The 17,581-nt window shown below is 35.3% G+C and overlaps 1 protein-coding gene across 1 annotated transcript in view; it reads left to right on the forward strand.

Annotated features, from left to right (window-relative positions):
- Cacna2d1 (calcium voltage-gated channel auxiliary subunit alpha2delta 1) overlaps positions 1-17,581 on the forward strand; it is a 366,878-nt gene that overhangs the window by 89,220 nt on the left and 260,077 nt on the right. The window contains exon 3 of the mRNA XM_090332896.1: positions 14,061-14,177. Within this exon, the coding sequence (XP_090189022.1) occupies positions 14,061-14,177 (117 nt within the window). The remainder of the gene's footprint in view (positions 1-14,060; positions 14,178-17,581) is intronic.

Consider the following 17,581-nt stretch of genomic DNA (forward strand, 5'->3'; position numbering starts at 1 on the left):
GAATATCAGAGAAATCCAAATTTCTTTTTTTACATGTATTTTTAATTGTAATTAATAGAAGGTTACAAAATATTCACCAGAGATAGGTGCATTATTCACAAACATTGATACCCTTTCTCATCTTAGCCCCCATTTCCTTCTCCCCATCTCTACCCCTCATCTTGTTTTCCCCCCTTCCCTGTCCTATTTGAAATAACCAAATAAACATATAAACATATAAAATGTATCAGATAACAAGGTAAAATACTGTAACAATATGAGATAGCCAAGGGACAATAAAAGAAATACAAGATAATGCAGTACATTAAGGACAATAATCACTCATTATATGGCTTTTGTTTCTATGTCCTGGAGGTCCTTTAATTTAGTGTCATCCTATATGGCCTTATGTATCTAGGTTTTGTTCTGTTGTAAAGCTCTGCTAGGAGAGCCCAAGGTTTCTACTGATTATGACAGAGGAGGGAAACCATTGAGCCTATGTTTCTTTGAGTCTGGCTTACTTCACTTAATATGATTTTTTTCTAAGTCTTTCTATTTCCTTACAAATGGGAATGTCATTCTTTCTGACAGCAGCATAGAATTCCATTGTGTATAAATACCACATCTTGTTGATCCTCTCATCAACTGAGGGGCATCTGGGTTGGTTCCCTATCTTTTCTGGGTAAATAGTGCTGCAATGAACATTGTTGTGCTAGTGGATTTAGATGTACTTGTTTCTGGATGATTGGGTAAATGCCAAATAGTGGAATTGCTGGGTCAAAGGGAAGTTCTATGTTTATAGTCTTTTGAGGAAGTGCCATACTGCTTTCCATAGTGGTTGAATGAGTTTGCACTCCAGTCAACAGTGTACTAGTGATCCCTCCTGGCCACATCTCCGCCAGCATCTGTTGTTATTAGATTTCTTGATCATAGCCCATTCTAACTGGAATGAGATGGAATCTCAAAGTTGTTTTGATTTGCATTTCTTTTACAGCCAGAGATGTCGAGGATATCTTCATGTGTCTATCGGTCATTCTTAGAGAAATCCAAATTTCATACTGGCAGAGATTACTCTCTGCTAGCCGCCTAAGAAATATATATATATATATATATATATGTAGTAGCTCATGTTTTTTTTCTCTTATGCTTTGTTCTTGAATAAAATACTACTGCAATTTCAAAAGTTACAATAAATATGCATCATGTGTAGGAAAACTATAATATGAAATACATACTTAAGGAAGTAGGTTAATTTTCCCCCTAAAGCCTATTTCTTTATTTTTTGTCAGCCCTGATGCTTGAACTCAAAGCCTGAACCTCTTTGTGCTCAAGGATCATGCTTTATCACTTGAGCTATAGATCCATTTTGGCTTTTTATTGGAAATAAGTCTCACACACTTTTCTTCCTGGGCTGTCTCCAAACTGATTTTCAGATCTCATCCTCCAGAATAGCTAGGATTACAAGCATGAGCCACCAGTGCTTGGATCCTAAAGGTTACTTTTAAAGGTAGAGTTATTCTGTAGTGGCACTCCACTAGCACTTTTTACCTTTAATATAATGTTATGATTTCCTAACAAAATTACAATTTTTGTATCACAACCAACTATTCCCAGGTGTTATTATGAGATGTGGCTAAGTAGTCTCAAATTATTATGTATGTAAATATTCTGAATGAATAATTTGTTTTCATTACTAACTCACTGAGGCTTTTTCTCCAACATTGTTGTCATGTCATCTTATGTAAAACAATGCTCATTTTCTAGCTGGTACATAGCTCCATACATTAATGTATTTGAAAAAAAAGACGCTATTTAAAAGTAGAACATAATTGTTGCTTCTGAACTGGAATGCACACATGGAAGAAGAGGGACTGGGAACTTTCTAGTTCTGTGAGTGGTGCTATGTGGCTGTGTGGAATTAGAGAATTCACATTACCTCAGATCAAGTGGGATCAATGACAATTCCCCCTTCCTCACAGGAAAGCAATAATTAAAGGTAATAGTAAAGAAAATGAGACAGACCTGGCAGTTGTGACTAGTACAGCAATGAACATGGATGTACCTGTGTCTTTATAGTATCCTTTTGCTAATAAATGTAGCTACTCATTGTTTCATATGTGGGTTTATTTACTTTTCTGAAGAATGAATTATTACTGAGTCACTAGCTTTAATTTAGGCAATTACGATCATCTAACTGAATTTCTTGTCTTTTGCTCTCTCATTTTCTCTCTCTGTCTCGCTGTCATGCTCTCTATTTTAGCTTCAAAATATGTTATTAGGAGAGTATGTAAACTCCCTCCTTTCCTTACTGGAGATTTCAAAATAAGATGATGATGATGATGATGATGATGATGATGATAATGATGATGATTTCCCTCCCCCCCCTAACCCCCCCCCCTCCGGGCTTGAGCTCTGTGACTGGGCACTGTCCCTGAGTCCTCCTGCTGCCGCCTCCTCCTCCTCCTCCTCCTCTTCTTCTTCTTGTTCTTCTTCTTTTTCTTCTTCTTCTTCTCTCATGCATTGTAGTGTAGCACTTCTTTCATAGCGCCACTTTCAGGTTTTTCAAGTAGTTTATTAGCTATAAGAGCCCAGGCTGGCTTTAAACTGTGATCTGCAGATCTCTGCCTCCTGAGTAACTAGGGCTATAGGCATGAGCCATCTGTGGCTGGGCACTTTCTGCATTTTTTCTGAGTAGTTTATTAGATATAATGGTCTCGTGGACTTTCCGGGCCAAGCTGGCTTCCAGTTGAGATCCTCAGATCTCAGCCTCATGATAAAAAGTACAGGCCTAAGTCACCAATACAAAGTTAAGGAGCTGGTTTTTTTTTTTTTTTTTTTTTTGCCAGTTGTGAGGCTTGAACGCAGGGCCTGAGCACTGTCCTTGGACTTTTCCCAAGGCTAGAACTCTACCACTTGAGCCACAGCACTACTTCCAGCTTTTTTCTATGTATGAGGTACTGAGGAATCAAACCCAGGCCTTCCTGCATGCGAGGCAAGCACTCTACCACTAGGCCAAACTTCCAGCCCCAGAAACTGTTTTTTTTTTTTTTTGACAGTGGTTAACTACATTCATATACTCTATGGGGATTTATACTTTTCGCATAACTCAGAGTGACTTATTTTCATCGTTTAAGACTTTTTTTTGTTTTTTTTACTTTGCCATTCTACCATTCCATTCTACTACCAGAAATTTAGTAACATTTTCTTAAGTTATGGTGATAGCTGAGAGCTAAATTATTATTTGATCTTTCTCCAAATATACACTTTCCCAGTGGTTCCCAGCCAGTGAGGATTTAGTTCACAGTGGACATCTGGGAAGGTTTTTTGGTGATCCTAATCGCAGTTGGGGAAGAGGCTGTTATCTGTGGGGCATAATTGAATGTCCTGCAATATGAAGGACAGTGCCACCAGCCACAAAGCATTATCTGGCTAATATGACAGCAGTGCTCAGGTTGAAAAATTGTTCTAGGAGAACTGAAGGATTTTAGGTAAGCAAAAGTAACTTACAGTTAACGTAAGTTTGTAAAACTGAGTATCCACCTAGGTTGTTAGCAGTTTTGCTTTAGGAAAGTCATGTGTGAGTAGGTTTTGATAGTTGAGGGCAAATTAAAAATTAAAATTCTTTAGTTGGCAGAGAAATCATTCTAGGTCATTTGGAGTTAAAGGCATTAAATAGGCATTTCACTCAGCTTATGGTTAATTATATTTTAATTTAGTTTTAATAGAATCTACTATGGTCTCTCTCACTTTTAGTTGCATGTGAATTTTGTGGTTAAAATATATACTCATTGCACGACTTATATGTAGTTTTAGATATAGGAAAGGAAAAGAACTAGGCTAAAATATTGTCTTGAATTAAAACCATAAAGCATGCAGATAGATGGCTTTTGTTATACTCATCTTTATATTTTTTTCTTTGAATCTAATTGTTCTTAGATATGAAGTTATAAGGTACTGTATATGTTACATGTCTCTACCTTATTAAAAATACCCAAAATGTTACTGAAAAATTGTTGCTCTGAATACATTTTCATTTATCATACTCTCCTTTATAGCTTACTTTCTGTATTCTGGGAACAATCTGTGTTTTTGGTTAAATATAACATATTTTAATATTGAGTGTGTAGAAAATTAAGAGTCGTGTTTATAATTGTCATTTCTTCATTTCCTTTTCCTATCTTTAATATGTGGCTCAGCAGTGTTATCATCACATTCCTATTAATAGGAACTAGGGCAAGTAAGATTGCATGCTCTGGCAGGTTCACAGGCACTGACTTTATTCTTCCTAAATATCTTTTCTAAAGATAATGTCCCATTTGGAATGCAGTGGCACAGCCTGAACCCAGAGGGTTCATCATAACAAATTGGAAAATCAGAAAGGCTTGGGAAATGTCAATATGATGTTGTCACCATTTGCAAAGTATGCACTATAAACTTGAGAATATGGTCAAACTGCATGTGTATACTTGTATATGTTGGAATCGAAGTATCTGCATTTATATAATTATGTGTGACTTATTTAGATGGTGTTTATAATAAACAAGTTGATATTTTTATATTATCCCTAAGTACAAATTGCTGTGATAGCAAGTATAAATCCTGAACTGGATATTATTAACTTAAATCAGTTTAGAATTGATTATCTAAAACTATTTAAACAACACACTAATTTTTAGGCCTTTCTATAATTATATTTCAAATTATCTTTCCATTTATAATTCCCAATAATTATTATACACACATATTTATCTGTGGATGAAGTACAATATAACTGTGAACTCTTTGTTTTGTCTTTAATTTTGAATTTTGACTTTGATTTTTTATTTCCTCTGACCACGAGAGTATAAATGTAAATCACTGTGTTTCATACCTAATATTCTTTTTTCCCGTATATTTTTTTTGTAATTAATAGAAGGTTACATTATATTCACCAGATAGAAGGTACTTCAAAAACATTGATACCCTTTCTCATGTCTTGGTCCCTATTTCCCTCTGTCCACCCCTGCCCCTCATCTTGTTTTCCCCCTTTCCCTATCCGATTTCAAATAACCAAATATGCATATGTATAATATATCAGATAACGAGGTGAAATACTGTAACAATATAAGATAATCAAGGGACAGCAAAAGAGATGAGAGAGAACATAGTACATTATGGACAAAAATCACTCATTATGTGGCTTTTGTTTCTATATCCTGGAGGTCAGCATCATTCTATATGGCCTTATTTATCTAGATTTTGTTCTATTGTAAATCTCTGCTAGGTGAGGCCAAGGTTTCTACTGATTATGACAAATGAGGGAAACCATTGAGCCTAAGTTCCTTTGAGTCTGGCTTACTTCACTTAATATGATTTTTTCTAAGTCTTTCCATTTCCTTACAAATGGGGCAATGTCGTTCTTTCTGACAGCAGCATAGAATTCCATTGTGTATAATTACCACATCTTCTTGATCCACTCATCAACTAGGGGCATCTGGGTTGTTTCCCTATCTTTCCTAATGTAAATAGTGCTGCAATGAACATCGTTGTGTTATTGAATTTAGATGTACTTGTTTCTGGATGATTGGGTAAATGCCAAGTAGTGGAATTGCTGGGTCATAGGGGAGCTCTATGTTTAGTCTTTTGAGGAACTGCCATACTGCTTTCCATAGTGGGTGAACGAGTTTGCCTTCCAACCAACAGTGTAGTAGTGATCCCTCCTGGCCACATCTCCTCCAGCATCTGTTGTTATTAGTTTTCTTGATCCTGGCCCTTCTAAATGGAGTGAGGTGGAATCTTAGAGTTGTTTTGATTTGCATTTCTTTTATGACCAGAGATGTTGAGCATTTCTTCATGTGTCTATAGGCCATTCTTGTTTCTTCTTCAGAGAAGACTCTCTTTAAGTCTTTGGCCCCTCTTTTAATGGGATGGTTGTTTCTTTTGAGATTAGTTTTGGAGTGATTCAATATTTTGAGCTGTTGATATATATTAGACATAAGGCCTTTGTCCGTTGTATGGTTAGTGAAGATCTTCTCCCACTCTGTAGGCTTTTTAGTCAATTTGCTAGCTATGTCCTTTGTCATACAGAAGTTCTGCAGTTTAATGCAGTCCCACTCATGCAGACTTTCTCTGATTTGTTGTGTTTCTTGGTCCTTATTACGAAAGTTTCGACCTGGGCCAAGGAGACAGTATATCTCCTATTTCTTCTTGTAAAGTTTTCAGTGTATCTGCTTTACCTCGAGGTCTTTTATCCATTTGAAGTTAATCCTGGTGTAGGGCGATAAAGAAGGATCTAAAGTCAGTTTTCTGCAGATGCTTAACTAGTTCTGCCAGCACCACTTGTTCAGGCGGCTATCTTTGTTTCATTCTATTTTTTGGCTTCCTTATCAAAGATTAGGTGACCATAGGTCTGTGGGTTAATATCTGGGTCCTTCGTTCTATTCCAGTGGTCTTCAGGCCTGTTCTTGTTTCAGTTCCAGGCTGTTTGGTCACTATATCTTTGTAATAGAGTCTCAAGTTTGGTTTTGAAATTCCTCCTATGCTGTTCTTTCTGCTAAGAATTGTTTTTGCTGTTCGGGGTCTTTTATTATTCCATATGAAATTTTGGATTGCCTCTTCTATTTCTTTAAAGAATGACATTGGGATATTGATGGGTATTGCATTGAATTTGTAGATAGCCCTTGGCAAGATTGCCATTTTTATGATGTTAATTCTCCCAATCCAGGAGCATGGGAGGTTTTTCCATTTCCTATGTTCTGCTTTAATTTCCTTTTTCAGGTTTTTAAAGTTTTCATCAAAATGGTCCTTTACATTCTTTCATCACTAATATTCTTCTAGTTATCATTATATTACTTTTTGCATTTATTGCAATATTTTTTTAGTTTATTGTTGTAGTGATGAACACAGGGGTTACAGTTACATTCATCAGTACATTACTTCTTGAACCTTGTTACCCCTTCCTATGTTTTTGTCCCACTTTCTCTCCTCCAACACCTCATACTCATCTTGTTTTTCCCTTACTTTCCCTTTTTCAAGTAAACAATTAAGCATATATACAATATATTAAGGTACAGTAACAACATCAAATAAACTTTAAGGGAAGAGGAGAGAAAAGAAATACCTTTAGCAAGTACCTTAAAAACAACAGTCAGAAAGATAAACCTGTTGTTTCTACCTCCTGGAGTTCCTTTTGCTTAGCTTCATTGTATATGGACATATGTACATAGCTTTTGAGCTATTATGATCCTCTGTTAGGGGAATCCTAAATGTATATTAATTGTTACAGATGAGAGAATCTGTGGAGCCCATGCACTGGGATTTGGCTTGCTTCATTTAATACAATTTTTTTCCAGGTCCTTCATTTCTTTACAAGTGGGGTGATGTCCTTTCTGATGGCAGAATAAAATTCCATGGTGTAAATATACTACGTCTTCATGATCCATTCATCTACTGAGGGGCATCTTGGTTGGTTTCATATCTTAGCTATCGTGAAAAATGCTGCAATGAACATGGTTGTGCTTGTAGGTTTAGCATAGCTTTTTTTATTTGAGTAGATACCCAGAAGTGAGATTACTGGGTCATAGGGGATCTCTGTGTTTAGTCTTTTGACGAACCACCATACTGCTTTCCAGAGTGGTTTAACAAATTTACACAGTACAGCATTTATTTCAATACTTAAAATTCTTGGATTGATGCATTTTATCCCAGCATTAACTGCAAAACAATTTACCTCGCATTTTCTTTGTAAATTTATACTGACTTAAAATATGGAGAAGACTGATTTCTTTTGTTACCATAGTGATACCAAGGTTCATTCATGTAGCACAATGTATCAGAATACATTCTTTTTAGGGATGAATAATATTCTATTGTATGTATATATGTGGCATTATTTGCCTTGAATCATATCTGTCAATGAATATTTCATCAGGACCCATTTCCTAATTTATACAGGTATTGTTTATGAGCTTTGCTGTATGCTGGTCACAGCAGTCAGGGAAATACAAAATTCCTCATATTCTGGTTAAGGGAAATAAAAATTGCTCAATAAAATTGAGACTTGCATAATTTATATACGTTAGGCTATGTTTGTATGTGTTTAAAGGTATCAATATACCATAACTCACAGAAAATTTCAAATTAGGCTATAGATAAAAGGTGTCTACTACACTGGAAATGGAGATGTAGTAAATGAAATGAGACTCAATAGTATGCCATGAATTTCATAGACAGTTACATAAAGCTTTGTACCTGTATTCAGATTACCCTAGGATTATATAATTCTCTGGGTGCATTTGCCTTTGTCCTTTACTCAGTAGAGATTAACCGAAGTGAAGATACACGGAAGAACACTAATCCATAAAGATACTGTAAAAGATTGTTGGTTCAGTGGTTTCATCATTTACTGTTTTAATTGAAAGAGAATATGATTTCAGATAATTAAAAGTTAGAAAATAGTGCATATTTAAAAAAAAACTTCAAATATTCATAGGAGAAAACCAGGTTTTAATTTTATGATCTGCTGGCAAATGTATATTCTAACATCAGTTGACATCTGAAATCATTCTTTATCTTAGCCAGAGGAGCTTCACCTTTTGCCATATCTCTAAGTTCTGTGTTGGGTATCTTGAGGCATAGGATAAATAGGCTTTTTTTTCCTTCTTGTTTTTGGGGGGGAGATCATGGCAAAATTTAGTCAAGGGAACTTTGGTGTTTGAAAATGATCAAGGAAAGCATTGCGCCACTTTGTGTTGCCGTTGCAGTTTTTAATGCACCTCTTTGAAACAAATAAGACATTGTCAGTAGTTAAGGAACAGTAGTTCAAAAGTCCAGTTCTTAAAAGTGCAAACAAATAGAACTATATCATAATCCACATACGAAGCATCCTTGATTATAAACCTGATATGAGATCAATGGAATTAATTTTGTATTTCAAGGAGTTGTGACAATGAAACATACTATTTGGCCCGTATTGGTGTTTGTGATAGCTAGCTAGCCAAGGCTGTGAACAAAGAATGATGGTGGATGCGGGGAGCTGATGAAACATTGTCTTTTAATTCCTTCATCATTATTATTCATTAGGACTGAGTTTATCCCATTCATTCATGCTTTTAGACAATGCAAGCATGTCCATTTGGCTATTTCTAGCTTTTCTGTTTAGGTGTTTTTATTTTCTTAGACATTCACACAAAGTAAAGGTATAATGTCCTTGAACTAATTTTTCTCTCTCTCCTTTCCTCCCTCCCTCCCTCCCTCTCTTGCTCCCTCTTCATTGGTCTCCCTTCCTCCCTCCCTCCCTCCCTCCCTCTCTCTCTCCCTCCCTCCCCCCTTCTGCCCCCCCCCTCATTATTGCTCAAGGCCAGTGCTCTACCAGGTAAATCTCAGGACATCTAGTGGTGTCCCTAGCCCAGTCTCTGGCTGTGGTTATCTTTGGGAAGCTGTTATTCTGCCTATTATACTCATCCTTTCCAGCCCTTTATATGACTATTACTGTTTTACTCCAACCAGCCTTTTCACTTGCTTATACCCTTGGGTTACATTATTTTATATAGGCATCAGCCTTCAGAAAAACAATGTCATGGCTTAATATTGAATCAAGCTTCCTTCAGATCTTTACTTTTTTTGTTTCTACCATGTCATTGATTCAGAAACCATATGCCAATACAACTTTCTTTTCTTATCCCCTCCTCCTCCTCGTCCTCCTCATCCTCCTCATCCTCCTCTTCCTCCTCTTCCTCTTCTTCCTTTTCTTCCTCTTCTTTTCTTCCTTTTCTTCCTCTTCTTTTCTTCCTCTTCTTCCTCTTCTTTCTTCTTCTTCCTCTCTTCCTCTTCTCTTCTTCTTCTTCTTTCTCTTCTTCTTCTTCCTCCTCCTTGTCCTCCTCCCCCTCTCCGTCCCCTCCCCGTCCCCCTCCCCCTTCCCTCCTCCTCCTCCTCCTCCCCCTCTCCTCCTCCTCCTCCTCCTCCTCCTCCTCCTCCTCCTCCTCCTCCTCCTCCTCCTCCTCCTCCTTCTTCTTCTTCTTCTTCTTCCTCTTCTTCTTCTTCTCTTCTTCTCCTCCTCCTCCTCCTCCTCCTCCTCCTCCTCCTCCTCCTCCTCCTCCTCCTCCTCCTCCTCCTCCTCTTCCTCCTCCTTCTTCTTCTTCTTCTTCTTTTTCTGTGAATGAGTACAGAAAAGAATCCCAGGGACTTTTCTACCCAGGCTGTAGTTGGCCTGAGATCTCAGCCTTCTGCACTAGCAACATTACAGGAGTGAGCCACTAGTTCCCAAATTTCAGCCAGAATTTTTAATGCAATTAGTTAGGGTCCATGCACTAGAATATTGCCATGTATTTGTAAAACAACAAATGGCAACAACTTATACTTTATCAGAAATATCAAAGGGTAAACTAACTTTAGTAAAAACCTTAATTTCTTGCTCAAGATAATCACCAAGGGTGGAAAGTAAAGGTATGATTATTCGAAGATACATTTGTCCGTGTTTTTATATCTAAAAGCTAATATGAAGAAAATTATGTTTCTCATGAAGCAACTTAAGTTGCTTAGCTGTTTAACAGTTTCTCTTTAATGAAGTGATTAATAAGTTGCTTAGCTGTTTGACAGTTTCTCTTTAATCACAACCAGAAAATTTCAGGCTAAAATAAACTTTTAGATCAGTCAAACCTTTAGTAAAATGGAAACTACCTCTTCAACTCTTTATTTATTAATATTGATAAGCTGTCTGGCATATGGTTATGAGGGAGGATGGGATGCATGGGCATATTTATGTTTTCTTTTTTTGCTTTGCTGTAGATATTGAACATAATTGCCATTCTCCTTTGTTGGCTACTCTTCAATGAGTAGTGTCATTTTACATTTCAGGTGATTGTAAACATATTATTTTGAAATTATCTTGAAACTGTGAGCTTGATATAGAGCAGTGAGCTTTGCAATAAAATTCCAGTGAAAAGGACAAGGAAACTCTGATGAATGTTATCATAGTGAAGGCTGGTCATAGAAACAGTGAAAAATTCTAACTTAAGGTTCTAAGAAGAATTGAGGTGTAAGTGACAAGTACTCTTTTTGTCGAGCTGTGAGATAGGTGTCAGTAGGAGGAGTTGAATCTTGGAGAAGGTGAAATTTATGGAATCAGGAGGGGGAACCTTTTGTCTTGAACTCCATCTCTACACTGAATTTATTCTTGTAGAAAAATAATGAATTCAATATCACATAGCATAGTAAAACGTTGACAGGATTTGAATGTAGATCTGTCTGGTGGTAAAAACTTCTCTTTTTATTTCCACCATGCTATTATTTCTTTCAGGAAGGGAACTGAATAAAATGACAGATCAGATATTCGTTTAAACAAGAAAGGAGATTAAGAAGAAAAGTACTTTCGGCTGTGTTTTATATAGTAATAGGTCAATATACTCAACATTATGATATAGTTTATTTTAGTCATAAAAAGAAAAGTATATTTAATGTTATCAATGCAATCTTAAACATCTACAAGAAACTTTATACACCCATATTTCTTTATCAAACATACCAGCAAAATTTTGGAAGTTCCAGAATAACTTTCACAGTAAGAAAGGCTATTGTGCTTTCTAGAAGAAGGGGGATAAAAGCTAATTATTTTTTTTGGAGGGGTGGTTATGCAGGGCAGACTCAATTTTAATTAATAAATAGTGCAGACTAATTTTAAATCGTAAAACAGTGTAATTGGATATTTATGTTGGGGTCCACGCTGACTTATAGTTCCTTTATCTGTTTGAGATTTACTGTGAGTCAGTTATCATTTGTATCCATTAGATTAGTATATCTTTTCTGTTGCTAAATGAAATACTTGAAATAATTAACACAAATAAAATATGTTTCTTTGGCATCAAAATTTAGCTTGCCGTCCATAATGATTTGGTTTTTAGTTTTGGGCATGTGGTAAGGTATCTCATTAGGGCAGCAGTGTATGGAAGAGCAAAACTGCTCTCTTTATGGCCAGGAAGCATAAGAAATAAAGGAGACAGGTGTATTTTCACTGTATCTCTCAGTGCATTGTTTCTAATGACCCAATGACTTTCCAGTAGGTCCCACCTCGCAAAAGTCCCACTACTTCTCTGGTAGCAACTGTTTAAGGTGTAAACTTTGGAGATGTTCAGCCTCCCAAATCTATTATTTCTGAAGTATTTAAAAGTTCTAATAGAATAAGGACTTGAGATAATAATCTTCATACATTTGAGAGGATATATATATGTATACATTTTAAAATAAATTGATTTATAATACATTGGTTCTCTAACACACCTAATTTCAGACACATAATGGTTCAATAAAATGACAAGTTCTATGTAGCATACTGTGAAATACATTTGTTTATCTGAATGAATTTCTATCACCAATAACTATCTTTTCCTTCCTGTACTATACAAAAGAGAGCCAACTCTTAAGACTTTGCAGAGAAGTACACAGAATAGCAATGGTGCAACACATATCTGCATTTCACCTATTCACTCTCAAAGTACTGTAGATTCTTGTTCACTTAACATGATGGTGAGGTTTAACTATTTGTAACCTACATAAATTAATCTATTCTGGAGCTGATGTCATAGAATTCCATCTTACGCTGAAATGAGAGAACTTAGCATTGGGTGGAATTCTTCATGGATAGCTTGGTGTTTAAAACAGGACGCTATGATATGCCCTATGGAAGCATAATCTACCCAGAGATGTACAGAAATTCTGGAGGAAATTATGTATGGGGTTTTTATATCACTTACTGTGAATTGCTTATTTGAAATGGACATATTCCAGGTCAGTGTATAAATCAGTTTGAATGGATCAATTTTAAATGGGATGGTATGTAAATCCATTAATCACCTAAAAATTATAACTTATTGGAAAGATATAATGTTTTGTAATATGTGAATGATCACATATGTATTTGTACCCCTCTGAAGTCAATGTTCTCTAGTAACCAGTGCTTAGCTGGGACCAGGCCAGGAACCTGTTGATTGTAAAGCAGAGTGATGAGTTGTGCCAAGAAAATGCATGATCTATCTGGTTTGAGTGCATGCCTGGATTCACTTCTCAAAAGACCATCAAAACCTGCCAGTTCCTGGCTTTTAAACATGGTTTATTCATGCATGTACATCCCATCTGTTCCATGCAGAAGGGATTTCCTTTGCAGCTCAATCCTCCAGCTACAAACACTGCCACTGCTTTCTGCCTTCATCCTCTCTTTAATTCTGTTCCTGCTGGGTTTCTACTAACTGTGAAAATCAGGTACATCTTATGCCACTAGGTAGACACTGATGTGAATCAGAACTGAAGCTGAATTTAATTTTACCAGCTTGGTTAATTTGGTTGTAGTTTGATGTTTTGAGTAAAAAAGGCACAAACATACACAACCACAAAACAAAACTGTAACCATTTAAGTTGACAAAAAAGAGAAATTCACCATTACAGTTCTAACCAAAACTCAATATAGACTTCAATCATATTAATAACCTTGAACTTCTCTTTATGTAAAACAAGTTGAAAGCTCCCATTGTTATCTTACCAGGATGTAATTCCCATATTCATGTTTCCTATCATATTTCAGTTGCCTTTGTCTCTCAATCCATCCACCCATCCACCCATCTCTCACAAAGAGAAAACAATGGAAAGTTTCTCTTCAAACTTTCCCTATCACAGAACCTTTGCCCTATATTTATTGATGACACATCTCCTTCTGATTTGACCTACTGTGCTCCACTGTCTCTCTCTGTTTTCTAAAATGTCTTCTTTTTTTCCTTAAAATGCTGATGAGAGCTTAAAATTCTCAGACGTAGACATGCAGGCAATTGTGGTACAAGTTGTTTTACCACGAGCAATGTATCCTACTACTTTAGCAAGCTAATAGTATTATAGAAAATTTATACAGATTTATATTCCTTTATTTAAAAAAGACCAGAATGAAGAAAAATAAGGATGGCTTTTTCAACTTGTTAACTTACATTTTTATTGTAAAGGTGATGTGCAGAGGGATTACAGTGGCATTGAACCTCTATATAGTTTAAAATACATCCCAGTGTGAATTGCAGACCTAAATGAGCAATTATTGTTCTTACTCATTTTCTTCTCCCTTTAAACAGATTTATGAAAAATACCAAGATATGTATACCGTGGAACCAAACAATGCACGACAGCTGGTAGAAATTGCAGCCAGGGACATTGAGAAACTTCTCAGCAACAGATCGAAAGCCCTAGTGGTGAGTTTATAGTGCCCTACTTTTTAATTATTAATCCTTGCTTTGTTACTTCTTCTTCTTCTTTTTTTTTTGCCTGTTCTGGGGCTTGAATTCAGGGACTGCATACTGTCCTTGGCTTTCTCAAGGCTAGTGCTCTACCGTTTTAGGTGATACTATTTCCAGCTTTTTTTCTGTGTATATGTTAACAGGGAATCTAACCCAGGGTTTCGTGCATGCTACGCAAGCACTCTCCCATTAGGCCATGCTTCTGAACTATTAGCTTTTCTTTTCTTTTTTCTTTTTTTGCTTTGTTTAATGCATTTTCTTCACCTTGGTAACTTTTTTTATAACAGAATCAGATATCATTTTTCATAAGGTATCCCACATAAACAGATATCTCTCCACAAAGGTTATATTGCCTTTATATTATGATTATATTAAAAAACACATAGAAAATAATATTTAATTGATACTTGCTTCATATGTAATTCATTATACATAATAAAATGAATGCTTAAATCTATCTACATAAAACCCGTGAATATTATTATAATTTTTTTTGTTTTGGATTTGGATTTGAACTTGGGGCTTTGCACTTGCTAGAAAATCATTCTAGTGAGTTGCACTTTTTTGCTTTAGGTTATTGTTCAGACAGTCTTATCCTTTTTGCTCAAGTGCAAGTACAAATTATATTCTCCTGTTCCATCTTCCTACACAACTGGGATTACAGAGAAACCATATATAGAGTTTGCATGTTAAGATGGAGTTTCACTAACTTTGCCCAGACTGGACTTGATTTTTTTTTTTTTTATATCTCCCTCCCACGTAGCTAGAATTAAAGATGTGAATCACTGTGATCAGCAGTAGTATTTTTATTCCATCAATCCACTTTCCACTATGGGTGCGTAGCATGCTAAATACTAAATTATTACCTTTTTGCTTACATGTAGTTTATATAACTGCTTTGCTGAACAAAATTTTCTTTATTTTGCCTTTTGTGAGCTTTATTCACATATTTTGTGTATAGTCTTCAGAGACTTTTTAAATCACCAATACTAGTTTGTATCATTTATCATTGCTGTATCCACTGGGGACATGTTCCGTAATTGCACTGGGTGTCTGAAATCAGATAGTACTAGACCCTACATAATGCTTATCAGTATCAATGGGAATTGTCTCACTACATGCTAGACCCTCTTGTCTACAGATGCACCGGCTTTTTCTACTAAATAATATAGTATTTCCAGATAACCTAATACATTCCCTTGTGGACTTTAAATCATCTCTACCTTATTTGTAATATCTAAAATAATATAAATGCCATGTAAATATTTTATGCTACACAGGTTAGAGACTAATAGGAAAATATCCACATGACACATATTCAGTACAAAGACATATTTCTTTTTTCTGTTAGTAATTTTTATTTGTGGTTGATTGTATTGATCAATGAAAACCTATGGACATGTAGGTCTGACACTGCTATATTTTTTTTCACATAACTTCAATAAAGTTAAATTCCTAAATTAAAGAATTTCATTCACAATAATAGCTAATCATAGAACACTGGTAACTATCTACTGAAATAGAAGTTACATAGCTGTATTCATTTGTTCATTCCAAATATTTTATTTTACTGTACGCATTCTTTTTGGAAAGATGTAAGGTGCTATAAATTTTATACAATGAATGAAGCGAGGTTAATGTGGTAATTATTGTGATGTAACATTAGGCTACTTCACAGAGATTTTGTAAATATAGGAATTACAGTACTTTGATAGCTGGTTTTTATAAACAAGATAGTTACCATGCTAACTGACAATCCAAAAGGAGGTAGCATAAAGTGTGGTTACAATGGCCTGCAGAGGAAGTAACAGAATTTCACTATGCTATCCAGAATGCCGAATTATAATTTATGGATTATTTTTTGAATTTTCAGTTTAAGCTGTTAATGCTACTATGAGCATAAGTAATTGCCTGAATTTACACTCATTGTTAGTTTATTTTAGTTACATTGTATGCAAAAAACATTTTTTTCTATATTGTGGCTTGTCCACTATCTTTGGCATGTATTTTAATAAAGTCATAATTCTAATGCAGGCAATGTCAGGTTTTCCTTTAATTATTACTATTTTGGGTGGACTGTTTAGCAAGTCTTTCCCTGTCTAAATGTTATGCGCACAAATTTTTAATAAAAGTACTTATATCTTTCATATTTAAATAATTCACAAAAATATAATGCTAGTATGTAATTCTAGGCTACAATCCAAATTAACTTTTTTCTGCTGATTGGCTATGACCACATTCTCCCCAGAGAAGACTGGAGAAAAATAAAGTATATAAGAGAAGACTGGAGAAAAATAAAGTATGTAAAAAACGTGATCTTTTATCAAGCTGGATATATGAGAAGCCAAGTCCCTCATATTTCTGAAATAAAGAATATTAGTATTAACCTTTACTTTAAAAAACTCTAATTTTTAGATCCAGCATATATAATTATCCAAGAAAATCTCCCAAAGGATAAGGATTTACTGACAAGCTAAATTGGAACAATTAATGACTACTATGATTTATTATTGTATTTTTTTTTATAAAAAGGTGAATTTATTAGGGAAGTAGATGGAGAACTGACCAGCCAGGGACACATTGCAGACTCGGGAGCTGACACTGTGACCCTGAGCAGCTCTCACGCAGGGTTTTTTTTTTATATATATTTTTTATTGTAATTAATAAAAGGGTTACATGATATTTGCCAGATAGAAGGTGCATTAATTCACATACATTGATACCCTTTCACATGTCTTGGTACCCATTACCCTCCCCTCTACCCTCCCTACCAGTCTTGGTTTTCCCCCTTCTCTATCAAATTTCAAATAACCAAATACAAATAAATTCAATATATCAGATAACAAAGTGAGAAGCTAATTGAAAGGACCTCCAGGATATTGAAACAAAACCCATAAAATGAATGATTGTTGTCCATAATGTACTATGTTATCTCTCATCTCCTTTGCTGGCCCTTGGGTATCTCATATTGTTACAGTATTATTGTATTTTTAACAAAATTTTTGCTATTTCAGTAGTTGTTTGAGATCATTCAATAATGCTTTCTTTTCAAACAGTTTTTATGGGATGTTTTCTTAGAAATAATCCTATAGATTAGCTTGAAATCTTTTCTTTCTTTAGATCTCTTTACTGAGAATTGTTACTTTACCCATGATCATCCATTATTTTCTGTTTATTCATAACTTATGGTTCAGATCTTTAACTTACTATATTTTATATTACATTGGCCCTCAAAACTTTGTATGCTTTTTTGGGCACATGTCAGGTATTTATAACTCATTTTTTGCTATGATTCTTAAGGTTCTAGGATGTTGCATATATGGCAGAAACATCTAGGGAATATTTATTATTTCATGTGG

The sequence above is a fragment of the Megascapheus bottae genome, chromosome 5 (assembly GCF_031878675.1).
Source record: "Megascapheus bottae isolate mThoBot1 chromosome 5, mThoBot2.hap1, whole genome shotgun sequence".
NCBI classification, from domain to species: domain Eukaryota; kingdom Metazoa; phylum Chordata; class Mammalia; order Rodentia; family Geomyidae; genus Megascapheus; species Megascapheus bottae.